A 20,983-nucleotide genomic window follows, 5' to 3' on the forward strand; every position below is an offset into this window, starting at 1 on the left:
GGACACTTCAAAAAGTCACTTGTTTATTTGAGTGAAATTGTCTAAGAAAGGGCAGGTTTTAATGTAATGTGCTGCTATGTATCAGAGTGCTAGCTGTTAGATTTTTGTTTAGGTCTCTCCACTGAAAATAGCCAGAGTTGCAACATGTAGATGGTGTGGGGGGAAAAGTGTACATTTAGTGGTGCCCTATTTAGTAGTCCATTGAATGACTTTGTTCTTTTGCTGCATTGAAATCCGAGAAGAAGAAAACTCACTGGGTTAGGAAATCTCTTGCAATGATGATTTTTAAATAGGGAACAATGTATTTTTGGGCCAGATTATTTTCATACTGGTAAAGTTGGACAAAAGTGCTGAAATATCCAAGACTGTTGGAGCAGCTTGTATCTTGGGACCAGGAAAAGAAACTGGACAAAAGTTTCACTTTGCAAGCTCTGCAGTTCAGGACTGTAGCAATTCAGGACAGGATTACAAGGTCTTAATTCTTTCAGTTTCAGTTATTCTCAGGTAGCTCCTGGGGGAGAGTGTAGCTATGGTTTTCTTGGCTTGCTATTATTTAGTTTGTCACTAAACCCCTAATAATCAAGGTGCAAAAAGCATCACATCCCTCAAACCGCATTGGGACTGTAATGAGCTTCTTGAATTTCTTGCCGTGAGATAATAAATGATGTTGTTTGTATCTAAGGGAGAGTGAATGTAAGAAATGACATGAGCATGTGGGAGTTTGGAAATGTAAGAATCTGTGCTGTAGCTGTTTCTATGTTGACATGCAGTAACCAGACACTGATACAACAAACTTTATTGCATTACCTTTCAGGTTATTACCCCTGAAGAAATTATCCACCCTGACGTGGATGAACACTCTGTAATGACTTACCTGTCGCAGTTTCCCAAAGCCAAACTCAAACCAGGAGCGCCTTTAAAACCCAAACTGAATCCAAAGAAAGCAAGAGCTTATGGCAGAGGTAAGGACTCAGTAAACTTAAGCTGCAGAGTATTTAACTCTTCAGAAAACTGGGTGGGGTTTTTTGCTTATGTTGAACTCCAGACCTACTTTACCAGACTTCAAAGTTTCACTTGTATACTCTTGGTGTGGTGCCTGGTTTCAGAAATACATGGATATAGTCCAAAAGACACTCCTAGTTCTAACATGTAAATTCCCCAAACTCTCTGAACCTGTTTTGCAAGCTGCCAGCCTTGTAGTCCACAGCTGGAAGAAGTAGCATGAGATGGGGCTAAAAGGACCTTGGTTTGAAATCTAAGTAGCAGTATTGCTGCTGACAGTCATTGATACAGGAGTGAATGCTTCTGATGATAAAGCACTCCTTTAGAGAAGAAAACCTCCTTTTCATCTGTGTATACCTCTGAGCAGGCACTCTGTAGAGGCAGTAAGTCCAGTTCCCCAGGCAGTGGTGACAGATGTATCAGGGTACACTGATTCTAAATCAATTATTTACATTGATTGGCAGGTGTGAATACTTTGATTGCACATATGCATAAAGATGGGTTGGTAACCCTTCAAACATTAAATAATGCTGTGTTTGCTAATTGGGAGGATGTGTCCAAAAATATTTATGCAATTGTAGATCTGTGTAGGTATTCATATTTTTTGCTTGCATTTTAAATGGATAATTCCTGTAACTTCAGTTGTGGTTCTACTCTAGATTGGAATACAAGTACAGCTAAATGAGTAACGGATTTTTACCTTTAATGCATTTGATATTTAGCAAGACATCTCTTACATACTACATTTAAGTTTGTTCTCCCTCCCATCTTGTTTTAGATTTGGGGCTTACTGTGTGGTCCTTCAAGATTTTGAGAATTAGTGGATTTCAGAGTTGGGTGTGTAAGAGTGTAATGGAAGGGAAAGAGACTTTCCTGAACTTTTTAGATACCGTAGTTGTTTTTTCAACTTGGTTCTCAATTGAAACTCAAGTAGTTGAATGCACGGGCATGGGAAATGCACTTCTCTGCACTAAAGAGCAGTTACTATAGTCAGAAGCAGTTTTAGCACTTCATCCTGCTTGAGGTTTATGTCCTTTTATTGGTGGCTTCTCCAGCAGAGCACAAATACAAAGACATATTTGTCAGACCTCAAATATACAAACCGACTTTGATCAACCTGCATCAGTCTGCCAAGTTTGGCTTTATTCATGTTCGTATTATTTCAAGAACTTGGATCTTTTTTTTCTACTCCTGTGCATACAGTGCTCTCCTGCCGTTGTAATGGCAATTATAATGGATGAGCAACTCTTCTTGAAAGACTGTCATTTTCCCAAACTTAATTACCCAAACGGAGTCACTGAATATGAATGACAAGCCTGTCTGGCTAATGTATGTCCAGATGTACAGGGATGGAGCTGCAAAGTGACAGCAACAGCAAGAGCTCAGTAGTAAACTGGACAGGGTCTTTTGCACAAAAGAGGAACAGTTTTATGCTTCCAGAAAAAGATGATCATCAGGTGTGAAGTTTGCTACTACAGTAGTTTATTCCTAGGTCAGCTGTCCGAAGATTAGCTGTGAAATGAGCCTATGAAGGTGGTGTAGGGAATTGTACATATTGTTAGTGATGCAGTTGCTGCAAATTCTCATTTAATCAGCCGAAGTAGATCTCTGAGAAGAGAGTATCACCTAGAAGATCAGATGCAACCTTGCTGTTCTGAAAGTGCTGTTGCTAATGCCATCCTGGCCAAAGCTGCCTTCTGAGGATAAGCAATCCATGTCTTTGTGCCTTCAGGAGAGAGACTTGAATACTGTATTCTAATGCCTGTGCAGTTGAAGATACGCAGAGCAAATTTGTAGCTGTTCAAACTAGATGACAATCTAGGGGTTAGTTTGAAAGAATGAATATGTCAATTGTTAACACCTTATCAGAATGCTCAGACTTCCTAGTAAAAACATAATCTTCCTCGCATTGCTCTCAACTTATTGTTTTCTGGAGATAAACAAGTCCAGGAATTCTGTTGTTCACAACCACTTCCCTTATAATCTATCAGACTTTGCATTTTCCACTAATTGTGCAATGGAGAAGTATTGCCCGTGGTTTTATGAATAAGCTGATGTGTAATTCCCTTGGAAGGAAGGGTATATATGTTTGGACTAGTCTAGAACTAGCAACTTTGGGAAGTTCTTCCACCCACTCTGTCTGACACCACCATGACAGGTGTAATGACCTAGGGCTAAGTATAAAGGGATGATGAAACACTGCTGGTAAGTGCATGCTGTAGCAGGCCTTGTGCTAAGGAATAAGGAAATGGTCTGATTAAAAATTAAACCGAAGTGGCGGTGAGTCGCAGGGTTTTCATGGCTTAAGATGGTTCTGCGTGCCATTTGTACAATGTTCAGTCTGGCAAAATAGTTTGAGCAGCTTTCAAATGAGAGATTAAGTTCTGAAAATGGAGTAAAATAGGACAGTATAGCTAGGAACCGTCTTGCTTATAAACAAGTCTTTCGCCCTTGGCTCTAGGGTAATGACTTGACCAAAAGGCTGCCCAGAATTTCTCCCCTGCTTCCCCAGTTGCCCTGCCTGTGGTGCAGCAGCATTACAGCTGCTTTAGCTGCATGAAGCAAACCGTGCTGACCAGAAGAGTAACTACTGCTCGTATCCCACTCGCTGTGAGCGAATCTGAACTGCAAGGCCATTAGCCAGCTATAGGAGTGACACTAAATACGTTGCTCCAGCAAGCAGGGCAACTTGCTTTCACTCAAAGCCAGACATAGGCTGGATGCCTGACTCTACCAGAGGTCCTGCTATGAGTTGATTCAACCAACTTTTAAAACTGCTCGTATCATAGAAGTGGGGGTTATGAGGAGCCTGATGTTCTGGGTAGATGGTGAACAGGTATAACCCAGTGGCCCTGGGAAGCTGGTGGCTGCCAGGTGCTGGTGTGGAAGGACGGGTTGGACAGCTTGGGTGTAGTCTCCAAGCTACCTTCTGGGTTTTGTAGCAACAGCTAATTTTGCTGCTCTGCATCTGCCTCACAGGAATTGAGCCTCATGGAAACATGGTGAAGCAGCCTGCTAACTTCACGGTAGACACCATCAGTGCTGGGCAGGGAGACCTAATGGTCTTTATAGAGGATCCAGAAGGAAACAGAGAAGAGGTGTGTATGGTAAATATTTCCTGAGGAAACTTAAAGCTAGTCTGAACGTTGAAGTTTTTACAATAGCCTCTTTCATTTAGAAGTGAGGTCTTAGCAGATAAGTAATGTCAAAAGTAGCTGCAAAATACCATCTACCAAAAGTGCAAGCATTAAGCTTTTTCTCATAATTGCCTTCCTGGAAAAGCTGGAATAAAAAAAAATCTTCGCTCTGCAACTGAATAACACAACTCAACTCAAATGTCCAGTGGTTGTAGTGCTTTGGCTTGACTGGCCAAATGCATGCTGATGTGCGCTTTTAGATAACACACATCACTAAATCATTGTCTACCCTTACTCATTCTGCAAGAATGGCTAAACTAGCTATTTAGATGCCATGAATCATTTTGAGTTAAAATGCTGGTTCTAATGTTTATAGAAACTTTTCATCCAAGTGCTCCGCTTGATCATATTACGACATTCCAGAAAAATACAGCTGTATGTTGGACTTGAAGTTTCCTCAACTTTGGCCTTAGTATAGCAGTTAACAGCAAAGAAGAATAGGCTGGGTGAATGGTGACTTGTTTCATCTCATTTAAATACAAAACCAATGGTTCTTTTTTCTGGACGAGGTGGAGAGATAGCAAGTATACTTGCTCCCACAGAAATGTGTATGATTATGGAAATAGTTCTCAGGATCAAGTGCTACCCAGAAGTGTCTTAGACTGTAGTGCATAGGCACAACTCTAACATGAATGTTTTTTCTTTCCTAGGCAAAGGTGATGCCAGCCAGTGACAAAAACAAAACCTATTCGGTTCAGTATGTGCCAAAGGTTACTGGGCCTCACAAGGTAAGTTCTGTGTTGAATGAACAGAACTCTCTTGCTGAGTGAACTGCTTTGCTAGGTGTAAAAATGAGCCCCTTGGGGTTGCACATTTACTAATGGCATAATAGGCATGCAGGGGTCATCCTGAAGGAAAAGTAACCTGATGTGGTGTTAGTTCTCACTCTGGACTGATGGGCTGTTCCCTTCTCAAGGCGGGGAGAGGTACGTGTGTTGGGAGAAAGACTGTGGATGCTTGGGTGAGATGGGGTCTTGCAGACAGTGTTACAGCTGGCTCTTCTCTCATGTGGAGCCACTTGCTGCAACTCCTGAAACCAGTCCTGTGGATTGTCACGTTTCCTTGCTGATGATATTGTCCACCTGAGGGGTTTTTCAGAGCTGGTTCCCCACCCAGCTCTGTCCCCAGGGGCCTGTAGAACCAGGTTTATGATGGATCATCCCATAACTTGGCACTTGCCTGAATGGCAGGCCTGTCCTCACAGCTAGCCTGCCAAGATAAATGCAACCTTTGGTGCCACTTCACGGCTGGATAATGACCTGCCTTTTATTGGCACATCCAGATTTAACCGTCTTAGCTGGTATGGCTGACCTTGTGATCAGGAGTACAGTAGCAAGCAGTTTACGTTGTGTGGACAGGTTATCTGATGCATGGTCTCTCTTGCGTCTGAGGCATAAAGTTTCCACCCTAACCATTCAGGTGCTTTACCCTGTGCTTCATTACATGGCAGTGAAATCTGCCAGGCAGCTAGTGGTAGTTGAGCACTGCCTCTGCTACAGTGACTCGGGGTTGATGCTGTCTTTATGTGGCTCTAGGTGTCAGTCCTGTTTGCTGGACAGCACATTTCGAAGAGTCCATTTGAAGTGAATGTGGACAAAGCCCAGGGAGATGCAAGCAAAGTAACAGCAAAGGGACCAGGATTGGAGGCAACAGGAAACATTGCTAACAAACCTACCTACTTTGACCTCTACACAGCAGGTGAGTAGAACAAATGAGTGCTGAAGTCCTACAGCTTCCTCAAACTTGAGGAGAACCTTGGAGGAATAGACAAATACTGTTTGCAGCTGAAAAGTGGAAGAGGACTTATATCTCCATCAAGTTGAGAGGTGAAGGAATAGTCAGGCTGCTCTGCAGACTTCAGCTGTGTGTGAAATATTTGAAATATTGAGCTGAATTCAGATGGGAGGATGCTAAACAGAACCCAGCACTTTGCCATGAACTTGCTGGATGGCACCAGGCAGGTTCCCAGCTAGCTTCCTTGCCCTACTCATTTTAAACAGGGATGTGAAATGCCTACCTCTGAAGGATGAACTCTAAGTAAACTGTAAATGCTTAGCGTGTTCTGTATTTAACTTTACCGAAAGGATCTGTTGCAGTAGTACTTTGAGTTCATGCTTCAATGGCAAACCAGTTTCAGCTGCTCTTGTAATTATTAGAGGGCTACTATCTTCTTCATTAGAGCATCTCCATCACGTGGCTTGTTGTCTGCTATTAAGCCAATGCTGTAGCCTAGAGGAATGAGTCAATAAGATGCTACAAATGCTAATCCATTTAGAACAATGTGAAACTACTTAGGGCAGTTACTTGAAGTATTCAAATGCTGAAATATGCTGAATAGCATATTTTAAATTGCCCTCTGCCTGAGGGTGCTTAGAAATAAAATTAAATGTGGTTGTAGTGAGGGGCAGTGTTGCATTCAGCCTCTAATTGGGAGAGGGAGTAGTCTGAATCACGTAAAGACATGTCTGGCCTCTGAAAACTGTTTTTGTTGCGTGATGAGTTAAATGAGGTGTGTGAGAAGCAAGTGTCTGAACAAAAGTGAATATGTATTGTCCAGTAGAGAATGATCCTTGTTCAGACCAGCATGCTCGTCTTCTGAGTTCCTAATCTAACTCCTGCGAATGAAACATAAACTACATGAGACTAGAGTAACATCAAGAAGAAAAAGTGGGGCATGGCTTGATGTGGGACAGTACGTTATGAAAAATTTGTGACTTGGAACTGTTTTCTTGTGGTTTTTTTTTTTTTTTTCTTCCTAAATCACTGTAAAACTTGGGAGAACTGAATGGCCTGGTAAAACTGTGGAATAGGGTGTGGTAGGGCTACAGGGTGGTAGCAATAGGGTAATTGTACCATATGTGTATCTAGTAATGTATACTGTTGTGAAACCCTCTGGATGGAGTGGCAGAGTCCTGTCAGCATGATGGCTTCATGGAGATGCCACAATGCACTGTTGTCCCCATCCTACTTGAATGTCTGGTTGCTGTCGGTAGAGGCTGAAACTTTAGGCAGTGTCTAGCAATGACAGCAGAGCATTGCTGGCTTAATGCAGACACCTGGCTATGATCCTAGATGTAGTGTATGTCACTCTGAGGAGTCCCAAGGCTCAGCGAGGCTTCTTTTTTGCTTTTCAGGAGCTGGCGTGGGTGATGTGGTTGTGGAAGTGGAGGATCCTCAAGGAAAAAGCCTTGCTGAAGTTGCAATAGAAGACAAAGGGAACCAAGTCTACCGTTGTATCTACAAACCTGTTCAAGCTGGTCCTCACATTGTCAGAGTGACTTTTGCTGGGGAGGCAATTCCCAAAACTCCTTGCAGTGTTCTTGTTGGAGAGGGTATGCTTTTTAAAAATGCATCTAAATGTAGACGGTTGCTATTCACCTTGAATGTGATTACAGAATATACTTGAATCTTGCCATGGACATTTTCTATACCTTTCAGCATTTTAGACCTGATTCATTGGGTCACAATATTCACCTGGTTCAAACAGGGCTCTCTAACAGTAATATGGCTTTTGTTGCTAGTGTTTCCTTTCTTGCCAGAACTCTGAATATTAAGCTGCCCTTTGTATTTTAAGGTGTTTTATGCAGCTATGCAGTGTCTTGCTGTTTTCCACCTTTGTCCCTCAAATGACTATATTTACTGTTTTCCTCCTTAACTGACACCTAACTTGCTTTCTATTCCGTCCTTACGTGCTCCTACGCTTTTAGATCTCTGCTCATCTCTCCTGAGCTACCCTCCATTTGTGGAATTTTGGACTTCACTGCTATTGGCTTCATAGTTGGTAAGAGGTGTGCAGGATGCTATGTCATGTTTGCTCTTTGTAAGCTTCTAGCCTGCAGCTTGTCTGAGCCAAAAGGGTTTTGTTTTTGTTGGGGAAGAAAGTTGCAAGCCAACTGAAACGGTGTGTGACCCAGTCAGTGAAACTGCTTAACCACAAGCTGCCTGACTCAGTTGTGTAAGGACACTGTGGACCTTTCCCACTCAGAGTTAGGCTTGCTGCTGTATGCTCCTGTTGAGTTTTCAGAGCTAGCAGATGGCATGCAATCTTTGCTTATACTGTTCAGTGTAGGACACTTAGTGATATGGCTGCCACAGGGATGAGGGTAAAACTTAGGCTATTGAAAGAACTAAAAAGCTGATGAGCCGCTTGGCAGACTCTTGTACTCCTGCTGTAAGCATGGCATATGTTTTGGGAAAATGCATGTTGGGATTTAAATGCCTGGGAAACATGATTTGTGAGACTCTTCAAACCCTTCAGGTCTCTGGAATTGAAGACCACCTGATAGCTGGGACCGTGTAACAAAAATTGTTCATAAGTATGCATTAGCTTATTTATGTAGAAACTCTGCAAGCCTGGAGGAGCGCTAGAAGAATAAAAGTGGCAAGTGTGAGCTTAAGCTCAGCAATATGTAACTTACTGCCCCTACCCCGACTACCTGCTCAGGCCCGAAGTATGTGGTGGTGCCACACTGCCTTGGTCTGTTGAGGACTTTATGGCTTTGCTTATGTGGGTTTGGACTGCAACAAACGGAAGTTCCTGACTTTACATCTCTTAAAGAAATGCATTCGCAACTTGGCCTGGGTAACAGCTGTTATTAAAGTCTTGTGCTTCTGAAGGGACAGCACGATAATATTGTTCGCTAGGGCATACCTGCAAAGGAAAACTTCTCTCCATGCTGCAGCCTGCCTCTAAAAGTGAAAGGCATCAAGAAGATTGTGTCTAGTGCAGTAAATATCTGTACCATGATAGCCACGGAAAAGTTTCATGCTGATAGCTGGCATCAAACACGAAGGTGACATGTCTACAGAGTTTGCTTTAATTCTAAAAATCGCTCTTATGGGGCTTCAGTGTCGCCTGGCTGTACTGAATGCTACTGTCCAAAAGCTGTGGGATATATACCATGGCTAGACAGACTCTGTATCTGTTTTCCTTACTACTGTAACATAAAGGCTTGTGCTGAAAGCTAAGCTGTAGTTGCTCTGAGTCAACATTTAACTAAAGGTTGTTCCAAGCTGGCTAGGCTACATGTATTTTGAGAATCAAAGACTGTATTGATGTCTGAAATTCACTTGCAGCCTGCAATCCAAATGCTTGTCGTGCCACCGGTAGAGGCCTGCAACCCAAAGGTGTCCGGATTAGGGAAACAGCAGACTTCAAGGTCGACACGAGAGCAGCGGGGAGCGGAGATCTCGGTGTGACCATAAAAGGACCGAGTAAGTGTGTCTGGATGAATTTGTCCTGTGGCTGTGTTTTGGAGAAGGGGGAAAAAACTCTAGATTGCAAGAAGGAAGAGCAGTAGAAAGGTAGCGGCCTGATGGGATTGAGATTTGTATCATCATAAAAAGTGATATTTCAGAAGAGGTTTCTGGTACTTTCTGCCAAGCGTGTAGATATTAATCGGCCAGATCGGGTAAGATTACACCTTGTTTAAGTTGTCAATGGTATAAAACTTAGTCAGATGTTTAATGGTAAATCTTACGCCTCTCCATTTTAAAGCACAGCAATTACCAAAACTGAGAAAATCCCCGTGGCTGCCTGCCCTCACTGGTTCATGTTCCATGTTCATCTGATCTGGTGGAGCGAGTCACACTCTGGGGTCTCTGGCAGGACAGAAATCCTGCTCTCATAATGTAAAACTAGAAGTGCCACCAGCGCAGAGTGACACTGCTGACTGCTGGGTGCTCAGATACGTGAGCGAGGGAGGAGAGGATCTAGGGAAGCCACAGGCTGAAATGGAGACGTTCTCCTTCTCCCTGTGGTGGGATCTGGCCCCAGGTGCCTCGCTCTGCCGCGGGCTCTGGATGTGGCCCTCCAACGGGGCCGCTGTGCGCCGAGGCGATGTGAGCGCCGGAGGCCGTCGGTCCGTGCCATAACCTCCTGGGGCGAGGCCGTCAGTCCGTGCCGTAACCTCCTGGGGCTGCCCGGCGGCGTTAGCTGTGCTGTGCCACGGGCCTTCCTCAGGGAACCGCTGCGTTCGTGTCGCGCTTCTGGGCCAGCCGCTCCCGCCTCCCCGCCGGCTGGGATTGTATTAAAAGGTGCATTGTGCTGCCTCCACCTCCTGCACACACGCGCTGTTCTGTGTGGCTTGCTGTGGTTAGCAGGGGGGGAGCCACATATGTATCAATGTAAATTTTAGTGTATTAGGCTTTTCTCCCCCAAATTCTTCATCTTGGAGGAAACGAAAAGTAGGCATTCCCTGCATACTTGTGGTTGCAAAGTCTGACAAATGTTAAGCTTTTTTGTTTTAACATATGACATGCATCATACTGCAGACTAAGAAAATAAAACACAAGGGAATCTATTAAGTCTGGTAACTTAAAATACTTTTTCTGCTATATTTCTTCTGGAAGTGTTTGCTGTCTTTGTCCTAGAGGGCAACTAGAACTAACATCCCTTATAACCAGACCCCCCCCCCCCCTTTTTTTTCTGGTGGGAGAAATTTATTCATACAAGCTTAAAAAAAAAAAAAAAAAAAAGAAAACATGAACTTTCCTGAGTAATTGAAGCCAGGATGGAAACTGTTAAGTTTAATGCTGAACTGATCTTTCAACAGAGGGCTTGGAGGAGCTTGTGAAACAAAAAGGCTTTATGGATGGTGTATATGCATTTGAATATTATCCATCTACCCCAGGGAAGTATGTGGTCGCGATTACATGGGGTGGACACAACATCCCCAAAAGGTGGGTTAGAAGCAGTTTTGTTTGAGGGTGTTTGCATCCTTCAGTAAGTCGTGTAGTTGGCAGGCTGTTAAAGCAAAGCTGACGCTCAGAGAACCTCTGTGGAGACCAGGTCTGCTGCAAACAGTTGCTGTGACGGTTCATCTACAGCCTGTTCTGGGGCTGCAACGGCTTGTATTTGGAGGGCTTTGAAGGGTGGTTTGCATTGGTCTCTCTAAAACCAAAATGGCAAGTAGAAAAGATAATAGCACTTGGTGGCTCATGCAGCTTAGACTTCACTGTGAGTTTTTGGAGGGATCTATTCTGTTAGCGTAGAGGGCTACAGCAAGCAGTGCCAGCCAAATATCTGACACTCGGGATTTGTGCTGCAAGAGATGTAAGCATGTGACAGTTTAGATGACCTCTCTGCTAGAAATAGGGCAGTCTACTGGGCATTGTGCCATCAGAAAATGGCATCTATTAATTTGGGAAAGCCAGTGTAAAGCCTCATTAAAATGTCTGGGGAGAAATATGGATGCAATGTTTGTCCTCATTTCTAATCCTGAGCCTTGTTTTTTCTCTTGTAGCCCCTTTGAGGTTCAAGTGGGTCATGAAGCAGGTCCTCAGAAAGTACGAGCCTGGGGGCCTGGGCTTCATGAAGGGATTGTGGGTAAATCGGCTGACTTCGTGGTAGAGTCCATTGGCACAGAAGTTGGCTCTCTCGGTATGTTATTTACTCAAGTTACATGAAATGTTTTAAGTATTGCAGTGTTAGCAACAAACTCGAGAGAAACAATAGCTTTCCCGGAGTAAAAAATGTGTCTGTACCTCATTCTAATTTAAATACAAATTTAGATCACAGTGTGCAGGGCAGAAGTCTATATCAAAGGCAAGTTCTGGAGACAGAAGCATGCTTTTAGTGGGGTGGAGTCCAGAAGGGAATGTCTGATTATTCCCTGTATTGCTGAAGAAGAGGTATAGAGAGCATTGGGTGTGTTTATGGGGGTTTTTTTCTTTTTCTTTTAAAGAAAAAAAAAAAAAAAAAAAAAGAAAAGGGCAGTTCAGGGAAGTGGTGTTAGATTAGCATCCACCACAAACCTAATGTGCAGTTGGTAAATACCTGTTCCTTTTTCAGGCTTTGCAATAGAAGGTCCTTCTCAGGCTAAAATTGAATGTGATGACAAAAATGATGGCTCATGCGATGTGAAGTATTGGCCCAAAGAGCCTGGTGAATATGCTGTTCACATCATGTGTGATGATGAAGACATAAAAGACAGCCCTTACATGGCCTTCATCCGACCAGCTTCGGGAGACTTCAACCCAGATAAGGTGGCGTATAAGAGCTCCTTGTGGTGTAACACACCTTTGATATAACTGTGATAGAGATGTTTCTAACGGCTACTGGTAACACTTGACTCTTAAACTGTTTTTGTTTAAAGCTCTGAATTTGAGATGCTCCAGACGGATATTACTCAGCTTCTTCTAATAACATTGCTGTGGTTTCCATTCATATAGTAGAAACCTGCTGAATTAGTCAAAATACTCAACTTTCCCGCTAGCCTCTATGTGTATCCTGTGCTTTGTGAGTTTTGTGGGAAGGGAGGGTCTTGCTTTAGAAATAAATCACTTATCTTTACTTTCTGTTCCAAATTGCAAGCTAAGATTCTTGGGGTTTTCTTGTTTTTGTTTTTTAGGTGAAGGCTTATGGTCCAGGTTTGGAAAGGACTGGCTGTATAGTGAACAATCCTGCTGAGTTCACGGTTGAAACCAAGGATGCTGGGAAAGCTCCTCTGAAGATGTATGCACAGGTAAAAAGCCAAAGGCAGCTATGTGAAACTCCAACAAAAGTGTTTTAATACCATTGAGAAAAGCGCCTTAAGTATTTCTACTCAGTTACACATTGCTTAATTCTGGGCATGTGTAATTCTACTGCAGTCCTGTGCTTTGATCTGTGTAACCAGGTAGTGAACTTAACTCAAGACAAGGTGACTTCTCTCTTCAGCATGAAATACAGTGTTGCTTCCTTACTTGGAGTCCCTTCAGTAAGGCAGGCTGTAATTTCCTGGGTTTGTCACTTGGAAACACCCGAAGTCTCTCTGAGCCTGTGAATCTCAGGCTAACTTGTTCTTAAAAGCTACCCCATCTGTGTTGTGGGATGGTGTTAGAAATGAGCAGTTTAGACGGGGAAGACTTACAGGAGTTTAATTTGCACATTTCTTCAGTATTTCTGAGTTGCAGTTCAAAAAAAAAATTGAAATAGTCTTGGGCTGTTCAAATTATGCAAATATTTTAAAACTACTTGTATGTTCTGCTTGCGTTTACTACTTTTTAGGATGCAGAAGGAAACCCTATTGATATCCAGATGAAGAGCAGGCCCGATGGAGTGTTTGCCTGTTCCTATGTGCCAGTTAAACCAATCAAACACACAATTTCTGTTGTCTGGGGAGGAGCCAACGTACCCAATAGCCCATTTAGGGTAAGTACAGAGACAGATGATACTAGTTCTTCTATGCAAATATGACATTCAGAACATCTAGTGCTCAAACTAGTTGTCAATACAATCAGGATGTTGTAAACTTCAAGGAAGTGTGTCCCTTTTGTTGCCCTTTTTTAAGAATCTAACCACTTGAAAAGTGGCTTTCTGCTTTTACAAGCTCACCTGTTGGGGGCCTTGTATCAGTATAGCTCTGAAGCCTAGGGAGGGCATGGCAGTTCATTCCTACCTTGGTTATTTTTTTCTGTAGAAAACCTAAGTGTAGCCTCTCTCCAAATAATGCTCCGACTTGACTGTGATTTATACTATGACTCAGATACATAATTCTGACTCTCATGAATCCATGTAGGTCCTAATAGGTCAAGGTAGTCATCCTCAGAAGGTGAAAGTGGTTGGACCTGGAGTGGAGAGAACTGGCCTGAAAGCCAACGAGCCGACTCACTTTACTGTTGACTGCACAGATGCAGGAGAAGGTAAAAGCAGACTGGATTATTGCTGTAGTATCCAAACTCTCGTTCTTCTGTGGGGGGAATTATTTACTATTTGCTGTTGCTAGTCCACCTTTTTTAATAGAAAAAAACTTGGGAAGCAGAACATGAAAAACTGAATTGTGATGTGATCTGTTATTAACGTGGAAACTTGAGCAACTACTGGAAATCAAAATGTGATAGCTAATTGGCTAGCAACCTCTGTACCACCCAGCAGAAAAACTTTCATTTGCTTTTCCTAGGTGATGTCAGTGTTGGAATTAAGTGTGATGCTCGTGTTGTCAGTGATGAGGAAGAAGACATAGATTTTGACATCATCCACAATGCTAACGATACATTCACAGTGAAGTATGCACCACCAGCTGCTGGGCGCTACACTATTAAAGTGCTTTTTGCAGGAGAGGTGTGTAGTCTTTATTTTACAATCTGATGTTTCTAGATTCAATTTCTCAGTTCCTTGATCACTGAGCACCTGCCACTGAATAGCTGGCTGTGGCTGCTTAAAGATGGCTCCTTCTGTATCAGCTCAAATGCACTTTGTCTAGTCACTAAGAACTCTTTTGTAGTACTTAAGCTCAAAAAATGAGAGCAAGGTGAATGACATATGGCTGGAGACTTAATATGCTGGGCTGCCTTAATGAGAATGTGATCTCAGTGATGGCATATCTACTGGGTCTAGAGGTGAAGTAAAGCCACTTTCTAAAGTATGAAGCTCTAAGTAACTCTCCAAGGGATGTGGGAATGACAAGATGCCTTTAAAAAAGGGTGAGAGACCCAGTAAAATAGTCTAGCTGATAACTTTGTCCTAGGCTTGAATGTTACTATTCAGTAAGGTGGTGCTGCTGTTAAAGCAGAAGCATCTCAAAGTCAATATCTGTCTAGTTTGGGCTAGTGAAGAGTAACCTGGTTATGTTTAGATCTGTACTTCTGTTGCAGGAAATTCCTGCCAGCCCTTTCAGAGTTAAAGTGGACCCCTCACATGATGCCAGCAAAGTGAAAGCTGAAGGACCCGGGCTGAGCAAAACGGGTGAGTCGCAGGTTGCGATGGCGTGCCTGGGGCTGGACCGCGAGGGGCTGTCCCGTGGTGGCTGCTGCGCTGCTGAACACTGCTGGGATTTTGCAGCGCTCTGCTGGGTTCAGCTGGGTGGGATGGCAGTGGTTGAAAACGGCTCTGTTCTGGTGGCATTTAACTTGACCAGGCTTTATAGGTACCAAATGTTTCTTGGGAGGGGTGTCTGCGCAAGAGCTCTGCATAAATTAGAATTAACATTTTTCTCCAGGCGTGGAAAATGGCAAGCCAACACACTTCACTGTGTTCACTAAGGGAGCTGGAAAAGCGCCCCTGGATGTACAGTTCAGCGGCCCTGTGCCGGGAGAGGCAGTGACCGATCTGGACATCATTGACAACTATGACTATTCCCATACTGTTAGATACACTCCAGTACAGCAGGTAGGTCTGCTTCTCCTGGAGAAATACAGAGGGAATGGCCCGGTTGCTGTAACTCTGACCTCCCTCCCTGGTATCTGTGTGCAGAGGGAACTGGTGGTTAAAACTTGCGAGGGTGTCCTGTTTCCCAGGAACCCTAACACAAGCCTGCAGAACCATTCGGATTGGAAACCAATCTGGTTAATTTATTGGTAGCTTGTAATTTTTTTTTTTTCTGAGAACAAGTAAGATAGTAAAGCAGTAATGCACACATTGTGTTGTCATTCCACACTGGTGATACGTATTTGCTGCCTTATCAGTTGAAGGGGAAAGGTGGCAGACTGTCCCAGGACCTGAAGCAGAGCCAGCTGCTGCACTGGCTAATTTGGGCTGCAGCAGCCGCCTGACCGCCGGCAGCTGCTGTCCTGCACAGGGTGGTGGTGTGCTGGTTTTCGGCAAACTGTTGTTAGTCAAACGAGCTCCCGTGAGAACTGCGACACAGACAAAGAGCACCCCGTTCAAATGACGATGAAATAACTCCAGAGTGGAAAAACTAACTAGTGCTGAGGAGGAAAGCTGGGCTGCAGATTAAATGCATCAAAGTGTGTGTCTGTATTTGAGGTTTGCCCTCGGGTAGGAAAAAAATTCAGTCTAACTCATTTTGGTTCACAGGCAGATGCTTCCTAGCAACACCAATAAAGAGCTGTAAGTGGAAGCTGCTAGTAACTAGGAGTATTTTTCCATTTGTTGTGGTTGCGTGTTTGTAAAGGGGCGTTAAACTCCAGGATGCATGAATCCAGTGTATTTCTGAAGACAAGGAGGCAGAAGCGTTGAGATCAAAGTGTTTCGCTGTTCTTGTTCCATTAAACAAATGCATGAGCTGCTCTGTCATCTGCACCGATGTCCTTGAGTACAGCTGTAAAAAAAAAAAAAAGGGGGGGGGGCTGATATGGAGGACTTCGGCATTATTTGTCTGATAACGCTGGAACAGCATTCTTGGATATACTGTAGAGCTAGCGCTTACTTTTGGATAAAGCGATTTCATGATCTGAGGACGTAGCTGGTGTGCCTCTTTGGGGAAGCTTTTGCTCGTTCAGTCAGGGTTGGTGTACAAAAGGGAGGAAAAGTCATCTGAAGTGTGGATGAGAGAGAGATAATATCAGATTCATGCAGGCTTCATGTGAAAAGCAGTGGTGAAGCCAACCAGGCCAGGGTTGTAGTCCTGTAGAAAACTGGCTATTCCGTGGAGACTTTGTGTAAAGTAGCATGTGCCCATCTTCTTTCTCACCTGGGTCATTAGGTAGTCTCTGCACAGGTTTTCCTCAGGGTTACTGCATACCGTTGCCAGAGCCTGAGATTTTCTTCTGGCTGTCATCACTCATCACCTCTATGGGGGAAATAGTTTCATTAGTGAGTGGGTTTGGATTTTATTAAGCCATAGATGGACTTGGCTGTTTTTCAAATCTTTCCTAGGTATATAAGAGCAGAGCTTTGACCGCTAGCGTGCAGAGCTAGGCTGTAGCATTCGGATGCTGTAGAAACAGATCTCGTGCCCATTCTGCAGGACTGTAGGGAGCTGCGCAGTTGATAGCTCTCGAACAATAAAGTAACACAAGTTCCCAGGCTCTGGGGTGTGTGTGCCTGGCTCTGTGTGTGGCATTATCCTGCATCTGCAAAAATACCTTGGGTCATGAAGAAGCTGTAGACTTGCAGGAGATGCTTGCAAGTAGCAGTAGTAGGAGAACTGTGTAAAAGGAGGAGGCAGAACTAGACTGCACAGTAACTAGCACAGCCTTGTCTTCCCTCCAGGTTATGGAGCATGTAGATCATTCGTGAGCCCTGTTTTTCTAGGGTTCATGAGCAGTGGCTAACCTAAGTGCAGAGCGGATGAGACTCTGGACTCTTCAAAAGGGGTGGGAGGAATTAATAGGTAGTTAAATTCCTGAGGGGCAGCGTCAGCAGTCGAAGAACCTTGGTTTAACACTGTTTACTCAACCTTATCTATTTCACTGGTGGTGTTGCTACAGCTACCCGTGTGTATGTTTTCTGAAAACAACTACGAATAATCATGGAAGCTATTCACTAGCTTGCGTGAAACATTCATGATTATTTCACTTGGGAGCTGAACCAGCCAAGAAAGAAAAGTAAGCAAACAGTGAATATAGCTAAAATATGGACTGTGGTAGCAGGGAATAAAAGGAGCACACATCTTGGGCTGGAACTTGCCATGGCCGTGTGGTATTCCAGCCAAAATACACAAGAGCATTAATCTTTCTGACTTGTACAGCTTAAAGCCTTGGTATTTCAAATGCTATAATAACGCGGCCTCTTTGCAGGCTTGGATTTGGCATGGCCTCTCCATGCGAGGGAATGGGATACCTGGTCTTTAGCACTGGGTCATTCATTCAGCTGTCAGGCCTGAGCTCTGGGAGGGTGGGAACCAACTTGAGCCTGAATTTTTGCCAGGCAGTTGGAATATAGTCTAATTAAATGTTGGAAAGAACTGTCTTTTTCTCTCTTCCTGCATTAAATAAAAACCATTTAGTGCTTTAAAGGCTGCAGTGGGATGAGAGCTCGAGAAGTCCATAGACTAGTAAGTTTGGCTGTGATCAGCTAAAATGGATTAGGTGAAATGATTATATGGTGCTTGAATATTAGGGCATGTGTGTGAAGTGAAGAACTAAGCTAACACACAAATTCTCTGACTAGGGTCCAATGAAGGTTTTGGTGACGTACGGTGGTGATCCTATCCCTAAAAGCCCTTTCACTGTGGGAGTTGCTGCTCCACTAGATCTAAGCAAAGTTAAAGTCAATGGACTTGAAAACAGTAAGTACATATGGTCCACAAAGCACATAGCCTGTCTCTGAAGTCTCTTCTATATCTGTGCTATAGCTGATGCATTCTGCTAGAATATAAATGGGCAAAAAAAGCTTGGTGTGTGGGCTTTTTTTTTGTTTTTTTTTACTTATAATAACTGGCGATAAACCAGCTCTGTGCAACTTTGTAACATTATTATACCTCTTCAGGGCTGAATTTCAATTTATTTATTTTTTATTTTTTTGGAAAGATCATATAGCAACGTGGACATACCACGTGTTGGCATTTAGTCCCTTGTTGCAAACGGAGCTGGGCTCTTCACCAGGCCAGGCACCTGTTGATAAAATCTGGTTTCCTTGGGGCTAGGTCACTACAGCATGGAATTTCCCTCATACAGTCGCTTCACTTTCAGAAAGCAGAAAAATTTTGGGCTGGAAAATCTTGCTGCATTCCTGAAACAAGCCTCTCTGATACCATCAGGCTATGTCTTACAGGCTTGCTTAGCACTGTAGCTTTACAGTTTCCAATTAACCAAGGCACTTGGCTTTTTTCTTCTTTTTTTTTTCTTTTTTTTTCCCCCCCTTCTTTTTTTTTTAATGTAGAAGGATGCAGACCAAGCAGGGCTCTGCCGGTGCCTCTTTCCTCAGTGATATGTGCATGAGAGATTTCTTGGAGCATCATCAAATATTGAGTACTTACTATAATAATATGGATTTCCTTTTTTTCAGGAGTGGAGGTAGGGAAGGATCAAGAATTTGTCATTGACACCAAAGGAGCTGGTGGGCAAGGTAAACTGGATGTTAATATTTCCAGCCCTACGAGGAAGGCTGTGCCATGTTTGGTGGAACCAGTCCTAGGTAAGGAGTGCAGTACTGCAAAATACATCCCGAGGGAAGAAGGGCTGTACATGGTGGATGTAAGTTACGATGGCAATCCAGTCCCAGGAAGCCCGTATACTGTGGAGGCCACTCTACCTCCAGATCCTTCCAAGGTAAGTGAATGGTTTATGGCTGTAACAGCAACTAATAGCTGAGTTATTCTCTAGCATGAGACTTGGCTTGTTTTTGGCCAAGCCAGACCCAGGAACATCCTTACTCAGAACTCTGAGTTGTTCCTTCTGCAGAATCCATGACTCATGGAAGTCATTCTTAAAGCACTGTAACTGGAAAAAATGTGAAATGATCAAGAGTACTGCAAACAGCTGTACAGTATGACATGTACAAGTATTTCTCCTAACTTACTAGAAGTTGGCCTCAGGAGTATCTCAACTGTGTTGGTCGAGATAGTTCTTTCTAAAGAAATATAGTTCAAGAAAAACTTGTGTGCTACCATCCACCTTTTAACATTTTTATTTCTTACATTCTGTGGCTTCATAAAAACAGTCGTGGTGAAAGTTGAATATCCTTGCCTAGAAACTTGTTTGATGGAAAGAGATTCCAATTTCACACTAAATTGGAGGGAGTGGGGGAAGAGACTTTGCTTTCTGTGTATTTTTAAGAGCTTGCTAATTAAGTCTTGTATTGGTGTAAACCAGTCTAACCAGAGAGACTGTGCTGGCAATAGCATGAAAAAAATGAAGCCTTTAAGTTTAGCTCAACTGCATGTCCTCTTCTAGGTAAAAGCTCATGGGCCAGGTCTTCGAGGGGGCCTTGTTGGAAAACCAGCAGAATTCACGATAGATACCAAAGGAGCAGGAACTGGAGGCTTGGGTTTGACAGTAGAAGGCCCGTGTGAAGCTAAAATTGAATGTTCGGACAACGGTGATGGAACCTGCTCAGTCTCTTATCTGCCTACGAAGCCGGGAGAGTATTTTGTAAACATTCTCTTCGAAGAGGTTCACATTCCTGGTTCGCCTTTTAAAGCAGACATTGAAATGCCGTTTGATGTCTCCAAAGTAATCGCCACGGGCCCGGGTCTTGAGCGTGGTAAAGTGGGAGAGGCAGGGCTGCTGAACGTTGATTGTACGGAGGCTGGTCCTGGGGACCTGCGGGTGGATATGGTGTCAGATTCTGGTTCGAAAGCAGAAGTCCAGATTGAGGATAACAAAGATGGGACCTACGCTGTTACGTACGTGCCGCTCTCGGCTGGAATGTACACAATCAAGATGAGATACGGAGGAGAGCAAGTACCTAAATTCCCTGCCCGGGTCAAAGTGGAGCCAGCTGTGGACACAAGCAGAGTTAAAGTGTTTGGGCCAGGAGTAGAAGGGAAAGGTGAGAACGACCCAGGTCTGGTTATCTAAACTTGTAGAACTTAAGGCTCTTTATTCTGTAGAAAATTCGGAGCAATAACATTGTAGCAGCTTTGCATGTTACCATGGTGACCCTCTGAGATGTTTTCCATGTTTTCAAATGAGTTGTTTGTCAAACTGGTTCACAAAATGTTTTGTCATCTGAAATACATGAGGTTCTTGAAGTGACTCTTCAAAATGTATTCTGCAGATGTTTTCCGAGAAGCTACAACTGACTTCACGGTAGATGCTCGACCCCTGACGAAGGCTGGAGGCGACCACATCAGAACACAAATCACGAGCCCATCTGGCTCTCCAGCAGACTGTCTTATCAGAGACAACGCTGACGGAACGTATGCGGTGGAGTACACGCCGTTCGAAAAGGGTAACCTCTGGGTTTTTTACTTGAGAGGGGAAAACCAAGAACAAGTAATTCTTCTGATGCTTTCGTTTAGCAAACCGCTCAGGTCTACCAGTAACTTGCTGGCATCTCAACAAGATTTGTGCCAGCGGAGGAGCTAGTTCTGCAGGAAGTAGCTCTATTTTAACTTCAAGAAATGACTTTTCTGGTAACATAGCTTCAGAAGAACAGTGCATAAAGGGCATCTCAGTTATGAGACTGTGATAAAGCCTTGCGAAAGGCAGGAGGGAGGTCTTACCCATCTGCTGGC

The 20,983-nt window shown here is 43.6% G+C and overlaps 1 protein-coding gene across 5 annotated transcripts in view; it reads left to right on the forward strand.

Moving 5' to 3' along the window:
- The window catches only part of FLNB (filamin B), an 82,406-nt gene that overhangs the window by 30,475 nt on the left and 30,948 nt on the right, over positions 1–20,983 (forward strand). For all 5 annotated transcript variants that reach the window (XM_026096291.2, XM_026096295.2, XM_026096292.2 and 2 more), the window contains exons 4-22: positions 815–962; positions 3,982–4,100; positions 4,850–4,927; positions 5,735–5,897; positions 7,334–7,531; positions 9,276–9,413; positions 10,754–10,880; positions 11,444–11,580; positions 11,992–12,185; positions 12,551–12,664; positions 13,189–13,332; positions 13,700–13,823; positions 14,081–14,241; positions 14,775–14,865; positions 15,119–15,288; positions 17,974–18,091; positions 18,811–19,073; positions 19,698–20,295; positions 20,524–20,697. In XM_026096291.2, coding sequence (XP_025952076.2) covers positions 815–962; positions 3,982–4,100; positions 4,850–4,927; positions 5,735–5,897; positions 7,334–7,531; positions 9,276–9,413; positions 10,754–10,880; positions 11,444–11,580; positions 11,992–12,185; positions 12,551–12,664; positions 13,189–13,332; positions 13,700–13,823; positions 14,081–14,241; positions 14,775–14,865; positions 15,119–15,288; positions 17,974–18,091; positions 18,811–19,073; positions 19,698–20,295; positions 20,524–20,697 — 3,259 coding nt within the window. The remainder of the gene's footprint in view (positions 1–814; positions 963–3,981; positions 4,101–4,849; positions 4,928–5,734; positions 5,898–7,333; positions 7,532–9,275; positions 9,414–10,753; positions 10,881–11,443; positions 11,581–11,991; positions 12,186–12,550; positions 12,665–13,188; positions 13,333–13,699; positions 13,824–14,080; positions 14,242–14,774; positions 14,866–15,118; positions 15,289–17,973; positions 18,092–18,810; positions 19,074–19,697; positions 20,296–20,523; positions 20,698–20,983) is intronic.

The sequence above is a fragment of the Dromaius novaehollandiae genome, chromosome 12 (assembly GCF_036370855.1).
Source record: "Dromaius novaehollandiae isolate bDroNov1 chromosome 12, bDroNov1.hap1, whole genome shotgun sequence".
Classification (NCBI taxonomy): Eukaryota; Metazoa; Chordata; class Aves; order Casuariiformes; family Dromaiidae; genus Dromaius; species Dromaius novaehollandiae.